At 42.1% G+C, this 24,333-nt stretch overlaps 1 protein-coding gene across 2 annotated transcripts in view; it reads right to left on the bottom strand.

The window, feature by feature from the left end:
• LOC139151449 (mucin-22-like) overlaps positions 1-24,333 on the bottom strand; it is a 49,703-nt gene that overhangs the window by 4,206 nt on the left and 21,164 nt on the right. For both annotated transcript variants that reach the window (XM_070724269.1, XM_070724268.1), the window contains 4 exons: positions 9,491-9,611; positions 5,668-6,531; positions 4,329-4,451; positions 468-2,690 (listed from right to left, as the gene is read on the bottom strand). In XM_070724269.1, coding sequence (XP_070580370.1) covers positions 468-2,690; positions 4,329-4,451; positions 5,668-6,531; positions 9,491-9,521 — 3,241 coding nt within the window. In that variant the 5' untranslated portion in view covers positions 9,522-9,611. The remainder of the gene's footprint in view (positions 1-467; positions 2,691-4,328; positions 4,452-5,667; positions 6,532-9,490; positions 9,612-24,333) is intronic.

The raw sequence follows: 24,333 nt of genomic DNA, 5'->3' as shown, positions 1-24,333 counted from the left end.
CAGACGTTACAACAGTCTCGACTTATCAGGTAAGCGCGCTGAAAGGTCTTCTCTGAACCGATGGCGTAAGATTAAAAAGTAAAAGTGCATTTCAGTATGCTCTTCTTACGGATGGGTTATGGCCCGATTCTCCTAAGATTTTTGGTCTAGAAACCTTTACAACATTTTATCCTGCCGCTGTCTTCACATTCATGCATCCTCTCACTCATTCGCATGTCCATTAGCCAAAATAACTGTTTATTACTGTTTATACATCAGTTCAGAATATATTCGCAGTGGCTCAAACCTTTTCATTTCCCTGCTGACTATAACCTGTCGCAGACCGCCGGAATTTGTGTTACCCCGCATCATCAAAGTTGAGGCTATCTTTCCGAGTCGTATCATGCATAAATTAATCTGTAATAACCTCGATTAAACTCTGCATTTTTGGCTTTCAATATCAGAGATTTCAGGCGCTATACATTTACCTACTCTTCGTCGTGTACTTGTCCTGGGTTGGAAAATGGAAGATGCTCTCCTCGTCGACGTTGTTACCTTGGTACTTCTGGTCACTGCAGGAGTTGCGGTCCGCCTTTTTGGTGATGTTGCGGGCGTTGAGGTGACTTCAGCGGTCTGTGTTAGCGACACTGTGGAAGGTGTGGTTTTCCTTACAGTTGCTAAATTTGTGTTTGTCGTAGGAGTCGCTTTTGCGCTGGGTATAGCTATTGATGTTGCTATCACCGTCGAGGGCGGAACAGATTTGCCCTTAGCTGAGGTAACGGACGTCAACTCTGTCGTAGGGGCAATGCTTTGATCAGTTTCTTCGTCCGGTGATGTCGTTGCTGTCACACCGATTGTTGTCATTACCTGCGACGTCGCAAGCCGGTTCGTGGCACGTGTGGTGAGTTCGACGGTGGCAAGATTGCTCGTTGACTTGTGTGTCGCTTTTGTGGAAGTCACAGGTGTTGCTGTCGGGGACTGAGAAGCGCCCCGTGTGGTTGTGTCCGAAGTTTGCTCCGCGGTACAATCGGTGCAGGAGACGGTACGTGCTTTTGGCGATGAAGTCATCATTACGCTTGAGTAATGAGTGGAGTGCCCTGCCGTGACAAGCGTAGTTGTAGACTTATCGTGCGTCGACCCTTCTCTCGTTATCGCCACGGAAGATTTTGACACCGTCTGTGGCGTTTCTCGGCTTGCTCTGGTCGCGACTGTAGCGATGGTTTCGGTTGCGGATGTTGAGAAAGGGTCGCTGGCACTCGCATGGCTCCGTATATCATAGGTGCCGGCGGCTTTAGATTCGTCAGTTGTCGTGGAAGCTACAAGAGTTGTTGTGACAACTGTAGGGGTGTAGGGCCCAGTGGCGACGTTATCCACCGTAGTCGCCCTCGTTTCAACTTCGGGTAACGTACTCTGGTCTTCAATCGGAGTCTCCCGATAGACGGAAGATGTCGACTTTGTGTGAGATGGGTATGACAAAGTTGTACGTGCTTTCGGTGATGAAGATGTCATGACGCTTGAGTAATGCATGGAGTGCCCTGTCGAGATAAACGGAGCCGTAGACTTAACGTGCGTCGATTCTTCTCTCGTTATCGCTACGGAAGATTTGAACGCCGGCTGTGGCGTTTCTCCGCTTGTTCTGGTCGCGTCTGTAGCGATGGTTTCGGTTGCGGATGTTGAGAAAGAGTCGCTGGCACTTGCTTCGCTCTGTATATCATAGGTACCGGCGGCTTTAGATTCGACATTTGTCGTGGAAGCTACAAGAGTTGTCGCGACAACTGTAGGGATGTAGGGCTCAGTGGCGACGTTATCCACCGTAGTCGCCCTCGTTTCAACTGCGGGTGACGTACTCTGGTCTTGCATTGTTGTCTCCCGATCGACAGAAGATGTCGATTTTGTATGAGATGGGTTTGACATAGTTGTGCGTGCTTTCGGTGATAAAGATGTCACGACGCTTGAGTAATGAGTGGAGTGCCCTGCCGTGACAAACGGAGTCGTAGACTTAACGTGCGTCGATTCTTCTCCCGTTATCGCTACGGAAGATTTCGTCGCCGTCAGTGGCTGAGAAATTTTACTTGTGATTGCGACCGGCGTTTTCTCTGCCGTTTGGCTAGTGCTGCCGCAGACGGTCTGTGTTTTCGGCGATGCTGTTGGTGTCAATGTGTTGGTGGTCTGTACCTCGAATGTTGCGTTTCGGCTTGCAACACGTGAGATGTGCGTGACGGTGGCAGAATCCGTGGTTGAGGTGCTCGTCCCCGTCGAATCCGATTGGGTATCGTTACAATGGGAAGCAGGCGAAGTTTCTCCGCTTGCTCTGGTCGCGTCTGTAGCGATGGTTTCGGTTGCGGATGTTGAGAAAGGGTTGCTGGCACTCGCTTCGCTCAGTATATCATGGGTACCGGCGGCTTTAGATTCGTCAGTTGTCGTGGAAGCTACAAGAGTTGTTGTGACAACTGCAGGGGTGTAGGGCCTAGTGGTGACGTCATCCACCGTAGTCGCCCTCGTTTCAACTGCGGGTGACGTACTCTGGTCTACCACTGTAGTCTCCCGATCGACAGAAGATGTCGATCTTGTGTGAGATGGGTATGACAAAGTCGTCGGCGACGTCACAGTGTCGCAAGTGGAAGTACCAGTGCACATCGTCTGCTGTTTTGTGGTTTGGTCGGTGTTGAAGGTGGTTAGTTGTCCCGTCTCCGTTGCCACACTCGTATCGTCTGTTGTAGCGTCAGAAATCAGGAATTTCTCAATCAAGTAACAGTATTGAAAATGACGAAGCAGCTAGTCTCAAAATCCATCAACCGCCAATAAAGGAATAGCTCTCTGCTCCGGAGACGGAAAGCACAGTCTCTCTTCCAATGGAAATTTCATCGGTAAACAAAGACTTTAATTTGTAAATAAACATGCACGTATAAAGATTGGGTGACGGCTTAATACCAGTACTGTGATGTGATGTAGATACTGTGACCGAAAACACGTGTGGTACGCGCGTGCTCTTTGGAAAGAGGGCAGAAAAGTTTGTGAAAATACAGAAATGGTGGGGATGAAACGCCGTTTCGAGAGACAGAGCTTGAGAAGATGTAGCTCAGGTAGCTCACTTTGCCCGGCGCACACATCGGTATTTGAAAACCGTGCATCGCACAGAGGAGTGTATTTACGCCCGTTCGTTCCAGCTATTTGCAAACGCGTGCGATTTGGGAGTTTTGTGAAATGTGCGCTGTTCAGAATGTGTGGGTCTGAATGTGAAAATATCGGTTACCCAGACGACATTGCGAGACTCGAAAGCGAGGCAAGACGACCATATTTGACCTCGCTTTCGGCCTTCGTAGCCTCACTTTCGGTCTAGGCGACAGAAAGTGTTCGCTGATCACTGCGTCTCACGTGACTTGACTAGACGCAGCACGTAGTAAGACGCAGATACCGGCAAACCGCCATTTTGAAATGAGACAGTTTTTGGTCTCCCGGAAGGTGTTAATTGCGCATGCCCATACATAGTGCAAATTTTTTGTCGCGTGCTTTTTAGTCAAATCTGGTAGCTGCCAATATTTCAAAACTTGTAAGAATGGTAATTAAATCCTTGGTTAAATTCTAGCCACGTTCGCATCATGAAACTGTGATAATTTTAGCGTTACTTCCAAATAAAATTAAACAGCCAATGACAGCGCCCCATGATTCAACCAATCAGATTTCGTAATTCGATACATGGCGGTTTCCCGTTACCTGCCTCTTTGTGCTTGTCACTGAGGCGGGGACCAGCCAACAGAAAGTGATGCAGGGAACAATTGAGTGATTGTGAGGTTGCTGTAGACTGGCCCCTGTCGCTTGGCTTTTCATGGCAGCTGCTACTGGCTGGCAAGGCCAACGTGTTCACCAAACGATCTATGCAGCAGCCTACCACTAATGTGACAGTCGGCTGAAGTTTATTACCGTAACTTCAATTTATTCTAATTTGATAATGATATGCCCACATACTAGCAGCAAGACTAAGGAAATGCAGGGCAACGGACACTTTGAAAGTAATGTTTTCCAGAAATACTGAACCTTTCCGAATATTCATGTGCTTCATGATTCAAATCCCGTACATGAAGAATACAACGACTGCAAAGAAAGATATTATGTCTGTCACCGGCCAAGCTTCATGACATCCTGTTTTTGTTTTGCCTGCAAGTCGTCCACTTTGCAAGAGTGCCAGGGAGTTCAAATTTACGTCATCAAACTCAATGTTGCAACAGTGCGGGTGCAGTTCATGCAGAGTAGTGACAAGAAGGTGAAATGACACACTGTGTGCACCGTGCAGTGATGAACTAGGTGTTTGTGCTCGTGCTCCAAGTACTGAGATTGGGAACGTTCTTTACCTGTCCTGGTCCCTTCTGTGGAGCTTGCAGTGCTGTTCCCGCGCCTCACTGTTTCAAACGGCGTTGTTATCTTTGTCGTCACAGGATCTGACCTTTCTGTGAGATCTCCAGGAACCCTTGACCCTGTTGTGGTATTATCAGTTGTAGAAGCATAGACAGTACAAGTAAGAAAGAAGTCACGTGGTATCCGTGTTTCTCTCCGTGTTAAACATCTTCGATGGTGAGTGGGTTTACCACAGTGGCGTTGCCTCTGTACTTATCCCTGTTCTCCCCAAGGTCGTACCTTAACATAGATCTTACCCGGTAAAGATGTACAATTATCACAGAAGCGCTGATAGCATGCAGGGGCAAGATGGTCGAAAGGGTCCACAGAATTAGAACCAGTTGAGGATTGCCCGAGAAATGCACTGTATCGGTGGCTCTTAATAGTGTGCGGGAAGTTATAAAGCAGGATGCACCCGGTGCATGATATAATTTACGCACACATCGGTATCTTACAGTTTATGTTTGCTTGTTTGGCTATGTTTATTTTGCTTACAGCCAGAACTTTACGTTGCTTTAGGAAAATGCATGCACTATGTCTTCAGCTGAAAAATTTTAGGCAAGGCAATAATGCCAGAAACTTTAACAGTATTTTTGTCCGTTAGTGCATCCAGTTTTCGCCCGTCATTTTCATCTAACTTGCTTTTCATTACCGAAAACGCAGATCCTACATAGATATGACCTAATCGACAGCTCGAGACGAGAACCGCATATTGAGAGTTTAAGTTCAGTAATTTATCGAATGAGCTAATGCGTCCATTCATGCATCTGTCAGTCACACTCGCACGCTGTTTAAAGGGCGGGGGTCGTCACTTACGTATGTCCCAATGTTACTGTTTACAAACAATTATTTAACCAATAGCCAACCAGCGGTTTGTACCCATATTTAGTGTGACGCCATGTTTCGCCATGCAAACGAACTTGCTAAATTTCGATGAAAATGTCCTGACAATCCGGCACTTTCAACTGTGAGGGAGTTTCGGGGGATATCCGACAATAGAGACAAAATGAGACCATAGAGACAAAATGACTGTCTGTGAATATTGTTCTTTCACTCCGAATCACTCGTTTATTTTCATCTAAAGTGAAGTTATTTGCAATGGTTGACCGGACCAAACATTGGATAATCTTGTGCAAGAAAACATTATCACTTCAAAGTGAAGACCCACGCTCTTTTAACTACCTACCTGTCATGCCTTTATAAGCTTACTTCAGTAATCAATGAGATTATTTTGATGGGTGCACTCATAGTGAAAAAGGCGAGATTAAATGATCATAAAATTTTCTATCCATTTACCTGTCGTTGCTGCATTCATTGTTGTGTCGCCTGTTGAGGTCTGGTTGTCCGATAGCGTCGTCTGTATATCGGTCGTATTTTCTGTACTCGTCGTGACGGTCGCTGTATTCGTCACTGATGTCGATGCAGTGGGTCCGGATTGCTGTTCCGTCGTTCTGGTACTGTCTGCAGCTGTCGGGGTCTCATTGTTGCTCGTTGAGGCAAGTGCCGTCGTGTCCGGTCCCGCTGACGTATCGCCATTGGTGGTAATAGTCACTGTTTGCGCAAGTGAAGTGGTTGTTGCGTCAGTGTTCGTCATGGTCGTCGAGTCGACGACTGTGGTTCCCCGTGTCGTTGGCGCGTTCGCACTGGTCGAATGTGCGGCTGGTGTTGATGTGGCCATTGTTGTGTCGGCGCCAGCGGCTGTTGAGACTTTTGTCGACACGGCGTTTGTGGATTGACCAATGGTCGTCGTCAGCTCATCGGTTGTTCCGCCTAGCGTCGTCTCTGATATCGTAGACGTCTGTCCCGATGCCCCCGTCGTAGCAGCCTGCGTTGTTGCATCAGTAGTCGTAGCTTGTGAAGTCGTCGCTGCCGCTGTCGTCACCGCTTCAGCCGTCGTCGCCGTCGTTGAGGCAATGGGCGTTGTACTGTCAGCTAGAGTTGTCGACTGCATGGTGGTACCGTCAGTTGTAATAGCCGCCGTAGAGGGCTGTCCGGTAGTTACGGCCGTTGAAGTATCTGCCACGGAGGTAACATCGTCTACCGTTGTAGAAACTGTCAATGTCGCTGTAGTACCGTCTGTCAATAAAGGTGTTCCCGTTGTCACTGTTGGCGTTGTTGTCGCTGTTGTACTTGATAGTGAGAACATCACAAACAGGGTTCCTTGACACGAAGAAATAAAAAGAGGTAAGGGACTGGTCAGTTTCTTCGGCCGGGGGGCGGGCGGTGGATTCATGGGGGGTCACCCCGCTTTTGACTTTGGTGATAGGGGGTCACCATGTTTTTGAAATGCCGAATAGGGGGGGTCAGTGTGTTTTTGAATTTCGACACAGGCTCATCATTGCCTAAAATGCATCGTGTCAGCCACAAATTTCATCCAGTTGCATTTTTCGGCGCGCCCTTCGGGCACGTATTTTCAGCACGCCCGACTTTAACATATCAGGCATACATATATCAGAGATATCTGTATGTTCAATATTTTTCAGCGTGCTCTTCGAGCGCATTACTTTAATATATCAGAGGTTTTTCAGCACGCCCTTCCTGTGCATGACTTTAATATACAAGACATATATATCAGAGATATCAGGATGTTTCATATTTTTCTCTGCGCCCTTCAGGCGCCATACTTTAATAAATAAGAGATATATGCCAGAGATATCTTGATGTTTGCTAAGTGAAAGTGTACCATTATGAAATCTGCAGTTCATATGAAAAGCATGACAAATTCCTGATACTTTTCTGTTCTATGAGAATTCAGCATGAGAAAGCAACATGCACAAATATTTCACAATATATATTTGATAAAATGACTTATTTTAGAGATAGCTGTGCTTTTATGGTTTCAATGTTACAAGAAAAGGTCATCTCAGACACTGCACACATCAGATTTGGCTAAAATGCCTCTCTATGGCTCCTCAGGAGATTTAATTGGATGGCTGGGAAGTCTTAACACCAATCAAAGTTTTTGATTTACTGCTTTTTCCTGTTTGATTTTAATGATTGACATCCATTTCTGTACAACAGTTCAGGACATCTGGGTAAGCATAGAAAGTGTGAAATACATTCACAGCTCATTCAAAATGTACTGTATTCAAACTTAAAGATTGACACTTTGAAATTCCTATCTTACAACTGACATGTCAACAATTTCATTAAAACACAGAATGACTGTTAAAATATAAATGTATGTAAAATATAATATAACATATAATAATATATATATATATATATATATATATATATATATATATATATATATATATATATATATATATATATATAATTTATGTCCACCTTTTGTTTTACAGTTGTCGCGTGCAGGGGGGTCACTCTGTTTTCAAAATTTGGAATGGGGGGTCAGCCACTTTTTGACGTCGGCAAAAAAATAATCCACCGCCCCCCCCCCAGGCCGAAGAAACTGACCAGTCCCTAAAATAATTTTGTCGAGAGTGCGCGAATTTCGTTACCGTTTTGCGGAGTAAAATTACTTGCAAACTGCATCACGTGATGCATGGGCATATTTAGCAACTCTCCCGCCAATTCGTCTCTATGTTTCCGACGCGGAAAATAATGTTGCATATACACACTATGAATGTCAAATTAAAGCTCTCTGTCGATCGTAAATGGTTAAAGTTTTTGACAGCCCTGTAGCACACATTTTGCACGGTGGACACAAGAAATTTGCAAATCCTTAGTTCAGCCGTGTTTCGTCATGTCGACCATTCTCTCGGCTCATACGGCGCGTCGGTTCTAACCAATATATATAAGGTGACTTTCAAGTGACGTTTTAAAAAGGCATGTCCAAAGACTGGTTTTGTCACAAATCACCCAACCCTGGATATACCAACCAGGGAACGTTGGGGGTGGTCCTTGTTTGCAGTGGTAAATATCGCCATACGCATTAAATACTTGGATCGACCGTAGTGGAAAATCTCCGTGACTGCGCGTTCTGGCATCCACTTCTTCCCCGTTAAAAGATTCAACAATTGGAAACAGTACAAATTCTCAACCCTTCAAGATTTTCTGAGTTGAGGCGACAGCAAAATACTATAGGTATAGGAGTCAGTCGAAATCCAAAATGTTACGCAAAAAGTGAGACTCTATTCGCCCTTACGATCACAGAGCAATAAGTGTACAAAACGTTCCGTCATGATGCGAGGAAAATTATTCGATTCTGTGTGAGGGCGTCCTTCTCAACTTTCTACAAGTACGCCACTCTGCGCAAATCTATCAAACGCACCCATCACATCTTCTGGCCGAATGTCGTCGCAATCTTTATATGGTAACAGCGTCAATGTACATGTATTTCATCAGCGAGATTTTCGCTAAATGCCGAGGGCCGGGGAAGGGGGAATCAGCGTCGAGCCAGAGAAATGGTACGAAGTTAAAGCTCAGTCAAGCGCCCCCCCCCCCCCCCACCTCCAGCACTACAGGTAACGAACAAATTAAGGTCACACGCTTTCACTCGAGCACATAAACCGAAACTGAGAGAAACAAATTTTAAAGCTTCCGAAAGAAGGGAAATGAAAACTGCGTTACAATTATTAGGCGTTTGGTGCTACACATCATTTATTCGTCATAATATGATTTTTCATCCCAGGCCTGTCCTCTTCAAAACTAGATAGAGCGGGACTCCTGCATCTAGAGGCTTCAAGTACACGTAACTAGATATCAAATTTTGGTAATGCATCGGAAACATGATATCAGAATTTACTTCATCTTATTTTAAAGCTCTAGAAGCAAGTTGAAATGTCTCCAGCCCTGGTGCATATTTCAGAAATAATTTGAATGCCGAGTTATTTTCACTTGATGAATTAGCCGATATCGCGTGATGCAAAGCGATGCCGCGAACAAGTCAGAGCAAGTCGTTTCATCAATTTCATGATTTATTGATTTGGAAATACTTCTGAAAGCTTAAAACCATCCACTGTCTGGTCCCAAAAGTAAATTCGAGGAAAACAAATTGATTCACCTTAATACATTGATAGTAATGAATTCCATGAAAACCCGGTGGCTGTTCCACTTCCCCCGAAGCCTTATTGCATTGTAGTTGTGCATTACGCTAATTCCAAGATGGAAAAGGAACTTCGGTCTTTCAGAAGATTCCATTATTGTTACTCACCTGCAAGTATTATTGATACAATATTTTCCATTGTCCGCCTTCCCTTGATTTTTATGCACAGAATGTCAGAGATCCGAAATGCTCGGTTTTTGTTCAGTTTCAACCAAATTACTTACTGACTCTGAAAAAGAAAGACGGAAGAGTGGTTCTGTTAGAATGTGGTTCTGCTCGCTTACTCCCTTCCTTCAAGAAAAACAATGTCTTCGAAAATTGTTGTTTTAAATGAGCGAAAGTTGTTATCATCTGCAGAGAACTTGGTCCAACTGATCCAAGGGTCACAATATGCAGGGGTACAATACGCTTTATAAAAAAATTACTTGCCCTATCATGGATACGGAGCATTATATCCGAGCTCCTTTCCCTGACGATCAGGGGCGTGCACGAGGTAGAATGTTTTAACAGTGGATCACAAGTGGATCAACAAAAGCCCTGGCAACCACTGTTGTCAGGGTGACGATCGATGACGCACACTTTCAAAACAAATTGCAAAACTCGCCTGCGGTCATTCTACGAAAGATAGCGACAGCATTCCGGACAAAGCATTTGGAGTTTCAAAAATTTATGGACGATACTTGTGATTAATCCCTCTTCCACGTGTTCACACCGACAAAGAAATACCCCGGTGACATTTTTTTCGGTATCTTTAATTTAATTTTTTATATCGTTTCCCTGGAAAGTAATACAGTTGTGCCGATACCGCAACGGTGACTTTTCCTCTTGTGTCGTCTCAGAGAGTTAACAAGTCACGTGACTCCTGCTTTTTCAAGGCAATTTGGCACCTATGCGCAAGCCCGTACTATTTACAAGAAGAAAATTCGCCATATTAAAAGTTGGTATTTTTTACAATAAAATCATCTCGAAACCCATATAAAGTATAATCGATTTAGAACCGCAAAAACAATTGGACTAAACACATCAACAACATAGCGTTTGACCTTTAAACGCAAGATTTTTTTCCGTCCCAAATTATTGGGTAATTGTATTTTTTCCAGGTCCCCTTCTTTTGAGCTCCTTAAGCGTTATTTTTTACGTATTTCCTGGTGTTATTGTTCTGTTTGTAAAACATTGTTTCTTGCCCTACGGCCAAAACCGAACCAAAACGCCAAGAATTCAATTCTTCAATACAGAATCACTAAATTTCATCATTATTTTTGACAGCTTAATGTTAGTATGCACCAGAATATACGTTGCATGTTATTCACAGCACACGGTGCTGAAAGGGTTATTGCGTTGTACTTCAACACACTTCACTGAAAAGAACATTTAACTGCCAGCACTTGTTTGATAGTAGCTGCATAATTGTAGCCCTTGGTTGGTGGGGATTGGGCTTCTGTCGTGCGGCTCGCGCCTTGCCCCAACCAGGGCTACAATTTCTCCCAATACCTGCTCGTGTAAAAGCTGCAGTGCGGATCTACACTGCATGGTCCAGGCACACACGGGGCCGCATTATCAGAGAATCTCCCCTTACCGTGTGCAAATTTCACCATAATCCTGCTCCCAGATAATGTTAGAGCCCTTGTAACTCCTATCGATGGTCAACTTTACTCCTTGCGGCTGAAAAATGACAGTTTAATGACTCAGGCGCGAAGTCAATTCGAACCTGACCGCCGTCGTTGAACTCTGTACCCAGCCGACTTGTACCATTACATTTTAGGGGTGGCCGACAGGTGTGAGGGACTAATGAAAACGGTGGCACTAGCAGTAGCGCGCTAGTGGCAGTAGTTGTTATTTTAACGTTATCTTTTCGAAGGATTGTAAAAAGGTCATAGGACCGTTTGCTCCTTTTCAATTACTGCAAGAATACAACTATCGCTGAAAGCAAAGAGAGACCAGTGACCATTGAAGAACTTGCCATCTTTATTTCTGAAGAAGTGAAAGAGATATTCACGCCATGCAAAGTCTGTCGTCTGGTCTTTGTCATTTTATACAGATGCTCTGACAACAAGAGGACACCGCAATATAATTATAAGATATCCAATCGATATTTACGGCTACTATACTATACGATATAGATCTCTAAGGCTATAAAATCTTCGATATATATCGGATATTTACCCGCCTAATTAACAAACTCTAGTATCATCTAGTAGCGAAGTTCGAACCAGACTAGCGCTTGGCCAAGCTGTAAAGTGGTGAAATGTCTGACATATATTCGCGACTCTTTTTAATCTTGAAGCTTATAGTGGTACAATTTCCGACTGTTTCAAATGTGCTGAAATAGTTCCGATTCATAAGGGAGGCTCTAAAGAGTGATGTCAACAACTATAGGCCTATCTCCCTCCTACCAGTTCTTCTACCTAAAATACTAGAAAAACATGTTTATATTAGTTTTTACAGTTTTATGCATTTAATCTTTTTGTCACAACTCACAATCATCAGACAACGTTAACATCACTCTTGTCACATTGCTTTAGTCAAGTTAATAGACTTGGTTCAAGTCGGTGAATTTTAAAAAAATAAAATCATTTATAATAGTTTCTTTTGTGTCTCTCCTATTTCGTACAAACCTATCCGGAATTTGGCAGCTCACGCCAGGTTTTCCCAGCGATTGAATGCGTCACGTTTGAGTCTGCGCAGTAGTGAGTTAGTTTCTGCCGGATTCACCGACTTGGACTTCTTGCAAAGTACAGGCGGTGAGACGGACTGTGTACACAGTGACGTAGAGCAAATACAAAATGATTGACAGCCCCCGCCGTTATTCTGGCCAATAAGAAGAACGCTTGCTAATAAACCTCTGCATGCATTAAAAAGTTTGTTGTCATCTCCGTGCAAAGCTAGACATCGAGTACGTTTTATATCTGGGCGAATAGCATCAAGTTCGTACATCCACCGCGTTTTACAACTGATCGGTCGACCACCGCTAATCATGCGAGATTACCAAAGAAAGCTTGTTGAGAGTTACATTGAGGGAAAAGATGTGTTCGTCTGCACACCAACCGGCAGCGGAAAATCACTGACATAGGGTCCTACTAATTACTGCCCGTCACTGCCCGTCATTGCCCGTCAGGAAATTAGCCTTCCAATTACTGTAATCAGTCGATATTTTAATACCAAAGACCACTACTCTTTGTAAAAACGAACGAAATAATATGCCAAGATCCGAAAAATGTTGATTTTCGAACGAGTAGCAACGCTAATCGTGTGATCGTACATGCATCACCATTGGCCATACATACTGCCCGTCGACCTTCGACCACTGCCCGTCACTGCCGTCGGGAAATTTACCTTTCAACGACTGTAATCAGTTGATATCTCATATCAAAAACATTACTTACTATACAACCAATCAAAATTGTCGTCCCAGACCCCAACAACGTTGATTTGCAAACGAGGGGCAACGCTGATCGTAATCGATGTCCGAACACTGCCTATCATCACTGCCCGTCGAGTAGAGAACTTAGCGCTCCAATATTCACGTTAGTTCTGAGACAGGACTCGGGCATTTGGAGTAAAACAGACTCTTATTTTGTAGCTTTCTATTATATAAGTGATCTTTGGTATTGAAATATCGACTGATTACAGTAATTGGAAGGCTAATTTCCTGACGGGCAGTGACGGGCAGTAATTAGTAGGACCGGAAAATCACTGACATACGAAGTCGCTCCACATTGTTTTGATTTCCATCGCTTCGGGCACGTAAGAGAACAGGCTCCAACTGTAAGGACGGTGTCTTTTTCCATCCTTGAATAACCGGCCACGATTTTCGCATTTTGTAACATGGGACCCACAAACACCACATATTTTCACGCGTTTTCGGTGATAGAACAGAGGTCGTGCTGACTTTTGTGGGAGTGATCGCACTCGACATTTTGTCAACAACGCCATGTGAGTTTTATGCACGTCTCGTTTGGGTCAATTGGTAACTCCTCCCAATGTGTAAAATTTAGTGATGTCATCTTATGAATAATATATGAGTAAAGAAAACGTCATCTCATGAATAATTTATAGCAACGCAAACCCTGCAAGAAAGCCAAGTCTGTGATTCCGGGTGAAACTCCGCTGTATAGCGTTCACCCTACTCATCGCGTCCACTCACGCGCGCGTTTCACATGAAAGCAAAATACAAGTCATTGCGTTCACTCCACTCAAACATTCACAAATCACAGACTTGAACCAAGTCTATCAAGTTAACTGACCAGGGTCTATACTTTTACAGAATATGGATGAAGATTTACGTGAAGATTTTTTCATCGTTGATCATAACATTTTGCTGAGCGAACTTTCTGTGTACAGGTTTTCTGACTTGTCACTGAAGTGGTTTCGATCATACCTTACAGGAAGAAGTCAATGTTAGTTTTAGGTGTACACGCTCATGTTTTGTCGATTGGTGTGGTGTATCTCAGGAGTCCATTTTTGGTCCACTTCTGTTTTTGATCATGTTATGTATGTCATTTTACCCCACACTCATCATGACATGAGTTTAATTAGTCTGGAACATTCTCAACTTTGTGTAAAAATGGGAAGCTTAGATACTACTACTACTGTGACTACTACTACTACTACTACTACTACTACTACTACTACTAATAATAATAATAATAATAATAATAATAATAATAATAATAATAATAAAGGGACAAGTCTTCGTTGCGGTGCTTCAAATCTTATTAGATTTATTCAAAAACTGTTGAGCTCAATATCAAAGCAGGTATGTAAAACATGCTGATTACAAGGAATTTGTTACAAAGAGAAAGATGTATCCATGAAAAAGCACAGACGTGAAAATGATGTAAAGAAATCCTCATACAACCCGGCCTACTACGTCATAAAGATGTACGTTGACAGACAAGAAAATGCCGAAATTTTAAACTGATAAACACTGCATTATTGAAGTAGTCATGAACAAACGGATGGAGGAATTCCATCTGATTAAAATCAAAGGTAGAGTACGGCGACGTCTTCTTATGCGTACGCGGTACTCTCTCGCTGTCGCCTCTCACTACGCGACAGCGAGAGAATACCGCGTACGCATAAGAAGACGTCGCTGTACTCTACATCTGATTTTAATCAGATTGGAGGAAGTCGTTCCTATATTGACCCTATTTCCATACTGAGTTCATCATGCACACTGTAAAGTTCACTATGGTTCGAAGCGAGACTACATAAATGTCCTGTGAGAAAATTAACCTGGAATGTAATCCGCGTTTGTGTAATGAGTTTATTAAGATAAAAAATGTTACGACCGTACAAAAACAGTAAAATACCTACGTGTAGTATACAAATAGCAAAGTATTTGGCAAAGTATAAGTATAGTTAAACTATAAATAAATATCGGCAATTTCACAGACCCGGCGTGCCGTGGCACAAGGCTAGTCATTGTAGTATCATCTAGAGTCCGGAAATCGCCGATAAATATTCGGTAAGTATAGGCGATTTCACAGACGCAGCGTGCTGAGGCACAAGGCAAGTCATTCTCGTCCAGTGTCGATCGGCGATTTCACAGTAATCCCGAAATCGTCGATATGTCAAACTTTGATACTAGATGGTAAATATCCGATTTAAAAAAATTGTGCAAAGTCACGCCTTCATGGACAAGAATGTCGTTTTGGCACACCACTTCACACATTGTGACCTTTTTAGTCGAACAGATTTTGCTTGGAACCACTCTTTCCACATTGACACACAGCGGCATCTTGTTCATGTAGTTGTACCATGAAGGTGGATGGTTGAACTTAGTTGTGAAAGTTGAACTAGTTATGGAGTTTAACTTAGGCACGCTCTGAACAATGTGCATGGGCACTAAGCTCTCACTGCTTTAAATGACCCGTTCCCGTGTAGGATTTATTGAACTAGTACGTAACTTTAATATTTGAGAAAGTTGGGAAGATACAGCAGAGGATTTATTGAACTAATAAAATGCGTAGTTGAACTTTGGCAAAAGTATCTCTCTTTATTCACTAAGAGTTACATATTGTCATGAAAATTACCCATCCTTTCACTCCCATAAGCTAGTCCTACGAGTATGGCAAGAGTGTCCGGCTTTGGCTCCGGAGGCAGTGTAGGGCTCGTAGGGCTACCCGTAAGCATGCTCATTCAGCTCCCTCACACCTGTCGGCCACCCCTAAAATGTAATGGTACAAGTCGGCTGGGTACAGAGTTCAACGACGGCGGTCAGGTTCGAATTGACTTCGCGCCTGAGTCATTAAACTGTCATTTTTCAGCCGCAAGGAGTAAAGTTGACCATCGATAGGAGTTACAAGGGCTCTAACATTATCTGGGAGCAGGATTATGGTGAAATTTGCACACGGTAAGGGGAGATTCTCTGATAATGCGGCCCCGTGTGTGCCTGGACCATGCAGTGTAGATCCGCACTGCAGCTTTTACACGAGCAGGTATTGGGAGAAATTGTAGCCCTGGTTGGGGCAAGGCGCGAGCCGCACGACAGAAGCCCAATCCCAACCAACCAAGGGCTACAATTATTGCAGCTAGTTTGATAGAACCTAAAAATGATACCTTATCAAAAGTTACAGCAACAGTCCGCATAAACACTCGGTTTCTGTCTATACAGGAATAATAATACCAATCTTCTGACTAGTACCTACTTGGATATGAATTCAATTGAAAAAAGCGCGCGAAAGTTTTATTTGAAATTTTCGGCTGGTCATTAAAGATTCTTCTCGAGTTAAAATTTGATTCCCTCTGACATATATTAGATTGATTTTTTTTTTAATAACGTTGGAAGACCACAGCGGAATTTGAGGCTTCATCTTGTGTAACACCCAATGTGTTTTCTCATTATTTTTGTGCTATTTGTGAAGCACACCTCCTCGTTAAATCGCGCCTAAAATGCTGTTCAACACGCTCTGCCTCCCTTTATTGCCCGGTTTCATTGTGAAATTGAAGCCGCTCTATGGCAGAGTTAAATATATAGAAATTCACTTCTCAACAGTAACACTATACGATGCTTTACACAACTCACTGCCTCATCAAGACGATTAGCCTTTTATTCATTCAAAGTACTCGAGGGAGAAGGATAAAAAGGAGACGAGTTTGTTTTGTGGAACAGGAACAATGAAAATATTAATTAATGAGAGGTAACAGCTATTTCTCTTTCAGTGGCTTTTTGCCAAATTAAATAAAATTGACGTCATCACAGGTCATTATCCATTGACGATTAGGCCTAATTAATTAATTCACTCCTTGGTTCTCTTGTTACATATGTAATCCCTCAAGATTTTTTTGCGAATCTTCCCCTTTCTGTTCACCAGCCTCTCATAGTTTATTCTCGAAACCATTGCTATGTTTGTTGTGTGTAGGGGTTCATTACAGCCAGGTTATGAACTGTTAGGATTAAAATATGTTTGCCTCGACGCTTATATAAATAAGAAGGAGTTATCTAATGCATAAGTTAATGAAATTAATTTTGTCTGCAAAATGTGATGAAATGGACCAGTCGCGCTTGTTCGTCTCTGCCATTACAACGACTGCAGCGACAAACCAGATGCGAGTAGGAAATTATATTTGAAAAATTGGATTTTGCAACCATATTGTATGTGCCTTGATCATGACACAAAATTAGAACCGAGTACTTTTGATGGGTTTTCGTGTTACCAGCGCCTGGGAAATTTTCAGACCACCCGCAGGTGTCTCTGGCCGAGGAACCGATGGTTACGGTGGGACTTGGACGTCCACCAACTTCCAGTGTTGACATATCGCCATGGCAACTGTCGCTAACCGTTTCCATAGGAGGACAGTATTTATTTTGCAGTGGCTTGATAAATCGATGTACTTACGCACTCGAAACAAAAGAACGGAGACAAAAAACACGATTGCTGGAAATTTGAATCCAGTGTACCGCGGAAAGGTCTGTTTTGCCTGCGTCCAAACTTTACAGAAATTTTTCGCTGTGATGTCGACATCAACGTCAGCTGCCATTACTTCTTCAAATAAAGATTCACAATTAAATCTGTACGAATTAGGATTTTTGAATGAATCAATGGATACGGACTGAGAGGGTTTACCTGCCGATCTCTAGCTGGGTATTCCATTTTCAACCCGAGCCTCAACGACTATACATGGGTTGCCATTATTACAGATTTCTACAAAATACTGCATATAGCAGACAATGCCCACTGCTTAACTATCGTCATTAAATCTTGATGAATTTGTGGAAAGATTATGAAAGTCCACCACGAAAACGAGGAAAATTTTACGAGGCAATTTTTTTTTTCAAACCATGCACACGGTCCTTTCGCTTATTTATGTGAGTGTTATCGTCGGTGTCTGCCGCTGCTATGGTAACCAGAGCTTTAGACAAGAAAGTTCGTTTACAGAACGTGCGTGTAAATCACAGGTGCATGATGTGTAGGTGCAGAGAGAGAGAGAGAGAGAGAGAGAGAGAGAGAGAGAGAGAGAGAGAGAGAGAGAGAGACAGACAGACAGACAGACAGACAGACAGACAGACAGAGAAAGAGAAACAGACAGAGACAGACAGAGACAGACAGAGACAGAGACAGAGACAGACAGACAGACAGACAGACAGACAGACAGACAGACAGACAGACGGATAGACAAGATGGATAAACACAAACGAGAGGGACAGATACAAAAAAGAAAGACAGCGCCAAGCGAGCAAACAGAGAAATCATCACACAGACACAAAGAAGTCATATCGACAGTTTGTACCAGTTTTGAACGTCGTATGGAGACAGAATTCTTAAAAGCTGAACCTAAAATACAAAAATGATGAGAAGATATACCAATGATCACCATTCATGACAAATGCGCCATGCCCGTCACTTGTTACAACCATATTGGCTTTTTAGCTTATCCATTGATTATTCCAAGCCCCCACAATGCAGCCCTTCATTTTACTGCGACAGAAACTTATGTTTGGTCAGAGAAGGTTTAGAGGTATCCGCAACTGTGTTCAAGCATAGGACTGTTAGCGTTGGATCCTTAGATTTTTGAAAGGGGATGGTATATGTATATATACATATATATATATATATATATATATATATATATATATATATATATATATATATATATATATATACACATCTGTTATGTAGGTCATTTCCCCACACTCATCATGACCTGAGTTCAATTAGTCTAGAACATTCCCAAGGTCACTGCCCTTGATGACCTCACAACCTTGAATTCAATTAGTCATGTTTGGAATGTTCTGGAAAGTTGATTAGTTGTGTAAGGGAGATAATTTTAGAACAGTAATTAGCATGTCAATAAAAGTTCTAGATTGTTCTTACATGCCTTTATAAAAGGGACGTGCACAGCTTCCAGTCAGACTTTTGGGATCGTGTCTCTTGTGTGTTACTAAACTCCAGCAGTAGTCATTCTCAAGACTTTCAAGACCTTCACTGTCAACGCTGGATTTATACTGTGGACTTTGTGCAGCTTCAAGCCTGCAAGCCAAAGGACTGTTCATTCATTCGACTGACTGTTACAACTCTGAGACTGGAGCTTTGCCGTCCCAGCTGAGATAAGTAGTCTGTACACTTTTAAAGCTTGTACTCTATCCCTGACTTAGCAATTAGTTTTATTTTTGTAATAAATTCTGTTTAAACGTTATTTGCTGAGTTCACCCTTTTGTTCGTTTTCTCTGCACGTAACAAAATTGGGGGCTCGTCCGGGAGACGAATATTTTGAGCCGTTTGACAACATTTTGACAGCCTTTTCAAAACTACTGTATACTGTGAACTCAGCGAAATTTAATCATGGCGGAATTTAAACCAGACGAATTTATGGATGACCTTGATCAGGACACATTTAATTCCCTCAGAAAAGACAACCTCATAACACTGGCCAATTTCCTTAAAGTAGAAGTCAAAAGATCTATGCGCAAGAGGGAAATACAGTACCGTATTGCCAAACATCTAGTTGATTTAGGCCAATTTGAGGAATCCACCCTGAAAGATTATGAGCCCGAGTCTACCTCTGAACTCAGAAAATTAGAATTAGAAATGCAGACAAATTTGGAGATCAAGAAACTAGAATTACAAATGAGAGAGAAAGAATTACAAATGGAAGAAAGACAGAGAGAAAAGGAGAGAGAATTGGAAGAACAGCGATTACAGGTAGAAATAAAACGTTTAGAGCTTGGACAGTCAGGAAAATTCTTCCCTTCAGACAAGTTTGACATCACTAAGCATTTCAGGTTAGTTCCCCCTTTCCAAGAAAAGGATGTTGATAAATATTTCCTTCATTTTGAGAAAATTGCTCAGAGTCTGAATTGGCCTAAGGAGTCCTGGTCTATGCTTTTGCAGAGTGCTTTGGTGGGTAAAGCCAGAGAAATTTACATTCAGTTGTCAGTAGAGCAGGCTTCAAATTATGATTCTGTGAAGGAATTAATTCTCAAGGGCTATGAGTTGGTGCCTGAAGCTCACCGTCAGAAATTTAGGGATTGTGAGAAGGTGAAGGATCAAACTTATGTTGAATTTGCTCGAACAAAAGAACAACTGTTTGATCGTTGGTGTTCTTCTGAAAAGGTCAGTCAGAATTATGACAAATTACGACAGCTCGTTTTGATTGAGGAATTTAAAAGGTGCATCCGGAGTGACATCAAGACGTTTATCAATGAACAAAAGGCAGATACATTAGAGGTTGCTGCACGTTTGGCCGATGATTATTCATTGACCCACAAATCTTCATTTCTCAGCAAACCATCCCAGTCCTTTTCATACAGAAACAATGCAGGTAAATTTAACTCCTCCTTTTCATCCAAGAATTTCTCAAAGGAAAGTAGGAAATCAAATGACAACAGTTCACAAAATTTAAGTAACACTCACACATCATCAGATCCCAAGTCTCAATCTCCTTCTGACAAACAGTTCGGTACACTTTCTTGTAATTATTGTAAGAAAGACGGCCATTTAATGTCAGATTGTTTCAAATTGAAAAGAAAACGTGAAGGTCAAAGTGGTCAAAGTGGATCTAAGCCAACCGGCTTTATTTCTTCATCAACTCAATTAGAGTCTAATAATGTGTGCAACACATTTTCTGAGGTTAAATCCCTCTTATCCCCAATTAATGAGGTCAAGGTCAATTCTTCTCAAGATAGCATTATGGGTATTTTCGAGCCATTTATTCATAATGGTTTTATATCACTTTCTAGTGATTTCTCTTCCGCTACCCCTGTCAAAATTTTAAGAGATACCGGGGCTTCCCAGTCTCTTTTGTTGGCAGATACCCTGCCGTTTTCTGAAAAGTCATTTTCAGGTTCTAAAGTTCTTATTAAGGGGGTAGATTGTAATGACTACATTCCTGTTCCTCTCCATAATGTCTATTGTCTTCGGACTTTGTTTCTGGACCTGTGGCTTTAGGTATTAGGCCTTTTTTGCCTTTTGAAGGGATTCACCTTCTTCTTGGAAACGACCTTGCTGGGGACAAGGTCATTACTAATCCACTTGTGACTGATAATCCTACTTTAGATCAGGATCCAGAGCCAATTGAACAAGAGATACCCGATTTATTTCCTTCATGTGCCATTACTCGAGCCATGTCAAAGAAAACTTCCGAGAATCAAAATACTCTCAAAAATAATGTCACAGATGTTGACTTAAATGACACCTTTCTCAGTCAGGTGTTTGACACGGATCATTCCGTTATCCCTCGTGGATTTGAAACTTCCAGTAAAACTTCTGCTGACCAAAGTCAGACATTTTCTAGATCAAATCTCATTGCAGAACAACACAAAGACCCAGATATTTTGTCTTTGTTTGACAGGGTAGATGATGAAGGTAAAACTTCAGATAGCTCTGTTTCCTATTATACAAAATCTGGTATTCTCATGCGTAAATGGAGACCTCCAGACGTTTTGGTTGATGACGATTGGGCTATAAAACATCAAATTGTGGTTCCAAAGCCCTATCGTGCTGAAATATTGCGCCTGGCCCATGAAACCCCCTGGGCTGGTCACTTAGGAGTCAGGAAAACTTATCATAAAATTCTCAGTCACTTTTATTGGCCTAATCTCAGGCAGGATGTAGCACATTTCTGTAAAACTTGTCACACATGTCAAATGGTAGGAAAGCCGAATCAGACCATTCCAAAGGCCCCTTTACAGCCAATTCCTGCATTTCAAGAACCATTTAGTAGGATTCTAATAGACTGTGTTGGGCCCCTACCAAAAACAAGATCAGGAAATGAGTACATGATGACAATAATGTGTACATCAACTCGGTTCCCCGAAGCCATACCTCTGAGAAATATAAAGACAAAGACTATAGTGAGAGCTTTAGTCAAATTTTTCACTTTATTTGGCCTCCCTAAATGTGTCCAGTCCGATCAAGGCTCCAACTTTATGTCTGGTATTTTTCAACAAGTAATGGATCAGCTAGGCATTAAACAGTATAGGTCATCCGCCTATCATCCAGAAAGTCAGGGTGCTCTTGAGCGATTTCATCAAACTTTGAAAAACATGATTAGGACCTACTGTTTTGACACAGAGAAGCAGTGGGATGAAGGAATTCATTTTTTGCTCTTTGCTGTTAGAGAGTCAATTCAGGAGTCTCTTGGTTTTAGCCCATTTGAGCTTGTATTTGGACATACAGTCCGTGGCCCACTTAAGCTCGTTAAAGAGAAATTCCTATCAGACGATGATGATTGTCTGAATATTTTGCAATATGTGTCAGATTTTCGTACGAAAACTCTCTAAAGCATGTGAATTAGCCAGAGAAAATCTTGAGTCATCTCAGCAGTCAATGAAAACCAAATATGATAAAAGCACCTCAAAACGGAAGTTTGAACCAGGTCAAAAGGTTCTTGTTCTACTTCCAATTCCTGGCAAACCACTCCATGCTCGTTACTTTGGGCCATATCTAATTGATAAGAAATTGAGTGATTTAAATTACATCATAATAACACCTGACAGGCGAAAACAAAAACAGCTATGTCACATAAATATGCTTAAGCCATATTTGGATAGGGATAATCCTACTAAAACAAAGCCTGTCAGTACAGTCAGTTCTGGCCATTATGAAGATAGTGATACTGAAACTGACTTGAGTGAAAATACTCTAAACTCAAAGCTGGGCTCGGTCAAGCTTCAGAACTCAGAAATCCTGGAGAAGCTGGAGTCTACAAAGTTGGCACACCTCCAGCCAGAACAACAACAACAGGTGAAAGAACTGCTCCATGAATATAAACACCTGTTTCAAGATGTTCCAACGAGGACGAACGTCATCTATCACGACGTTGATGTTGGGGACAGTAAGCCTGTAAAACAACATCCATACAGACTGAATCCAACAAAAGCAAAATATCTCCAGGAAGAAGTCAAATACCTGCTGGACAATGACTTTATTGAACCCAGTAAAAGTAACTGGAGTTCGCCGTGCATACTTGTTCCCAAATCAGATCACAGTTATCGTATGTGCACGGACTTTAGGAAGGTCAACACTTTAACAAAGACAGACACTTTCCCAATCCCGAGGATTGATGACTGCATCGACCGAGTGGGAAAAGCCAAGTATGTGACGAAATTTGACCTACTGAAGGGATTTTGGCAAGTCCCTCTGACGGATCGTGCTCGTGAAATATCCGCCTTTGTTACACCAGACGGATTGTTCCAGTACAAGGTGATGCCATTCGGAATGAAGAACTCTCCGGCAACGTTCCAACGGATGATCAACGACGTCATATCCGGGCTAGACGGGTGTGCAGCCTACGTTGACGACGTCGTCCTGTATAGTGACACCTGGGAGGAACACATCAAGCTCATGCGGAAGTTCTTTGAGAGACTGAGCAAAGCAATGTTGACTGTCAACCTTGCCAAATCTGAGTTTGGTTGGGCAAGGGTAACTTACCTCGGACATACTGTAGGACAGGGTGAGGTAAAACCTGTTGATGCCAAAATCAGTGCCATTTCAAGTTTTCCCATACCAAACTGCAAACGACAACTGATGCGCTTTCTCGGTATGGCTGGTTACTACAGAAAATTCTGTCCAAATTTCTCCACAATTACTGAGCCTTTGACTAACTTACTTAAAAAGAAAGTAAAGTTTGTTTGGTCAGAGCAATGCCAACAGGCATTTGATACACTTAAAGCCATACTGCAAAGTGCCCCAGTGTTGTCTGCACCAGATTTCATTTTGCCATTCAAATTAGCTGTAGATGCTAGTGATACGGCTGCTGGTGCTGTTTTATTGCAAGAGGATAGTCATGGTATAGATCATCCTGTTTGCTATTTTTCACGCAAATTTAACAAATCCCAGAGAAACTACTCTACAATCGAAAAAGAGTGTTTATCTTTGAGATTAGCTTTACAGCATTTTGAAGTTTATGTTACTTCTTCAAATCAGCCAATAGTGGTTTATATTGATCACAACCCTCTTGTTTTTCTGCAGAAATTTAAAGGCAAAAATCAGAGATTGCTAAGATGGAGTTTAATGTTACAGGAGTTTAATCTTGACATTAGACATATCAAAGGCAGAGACAATTTAATGCAGACTGTCTCTCTCGTATTTAGAAATTATTGTTGTTCACTTTCAAGAAATTTTATTGTTGTTCACTTTCAAGAAATTTTACTTTAGAGTAAAACAAAATTTGAGTACTTAAATCCTTTTCAAGATTACATTTGTAAAAGAAAGATTTTTCTTTGAAAAATTTTCTTTTTTGAAGAGGGGTGTGTTATGTAGGTCATTTCCCCACACTCATCATGACCTGAGTTCAATTAGTCTAGAACATTCCCAAGGTCACTGCCCTTGATGACCTCACAACCTTGAATTCAATTAGTCATGTTGGAATGTTCTGGAAAGTTGATTGTTGTGTAAGGGAGATAATTTTAGAACAGTAATTAGCATGTCAATAAAAGTTCTAGATTGTTCTTACATGCCTTTATAAAAGGGACGTGCACAGCTTCCAGTCAGACTTTTGGGATCGTG

This window comes from Ptychodera flava, chromosome 15 (genome assembly GCF_041260155.1).
Source record: "Ptychodera flava strain L36383 chromosome 15, AS_Pfla_20210202, whole genome shotgun sequence".
In the NCBI taxonomy this organism is placed as follows: Eukaryota; Metazoa; Hemichordata; class Enteropneusta; family Ptychoderidae; genus Ptychodera; species Ptychodera flava.
This window is presented reverse-complemented; position numbering and strand designations above follow the sequence as displayed.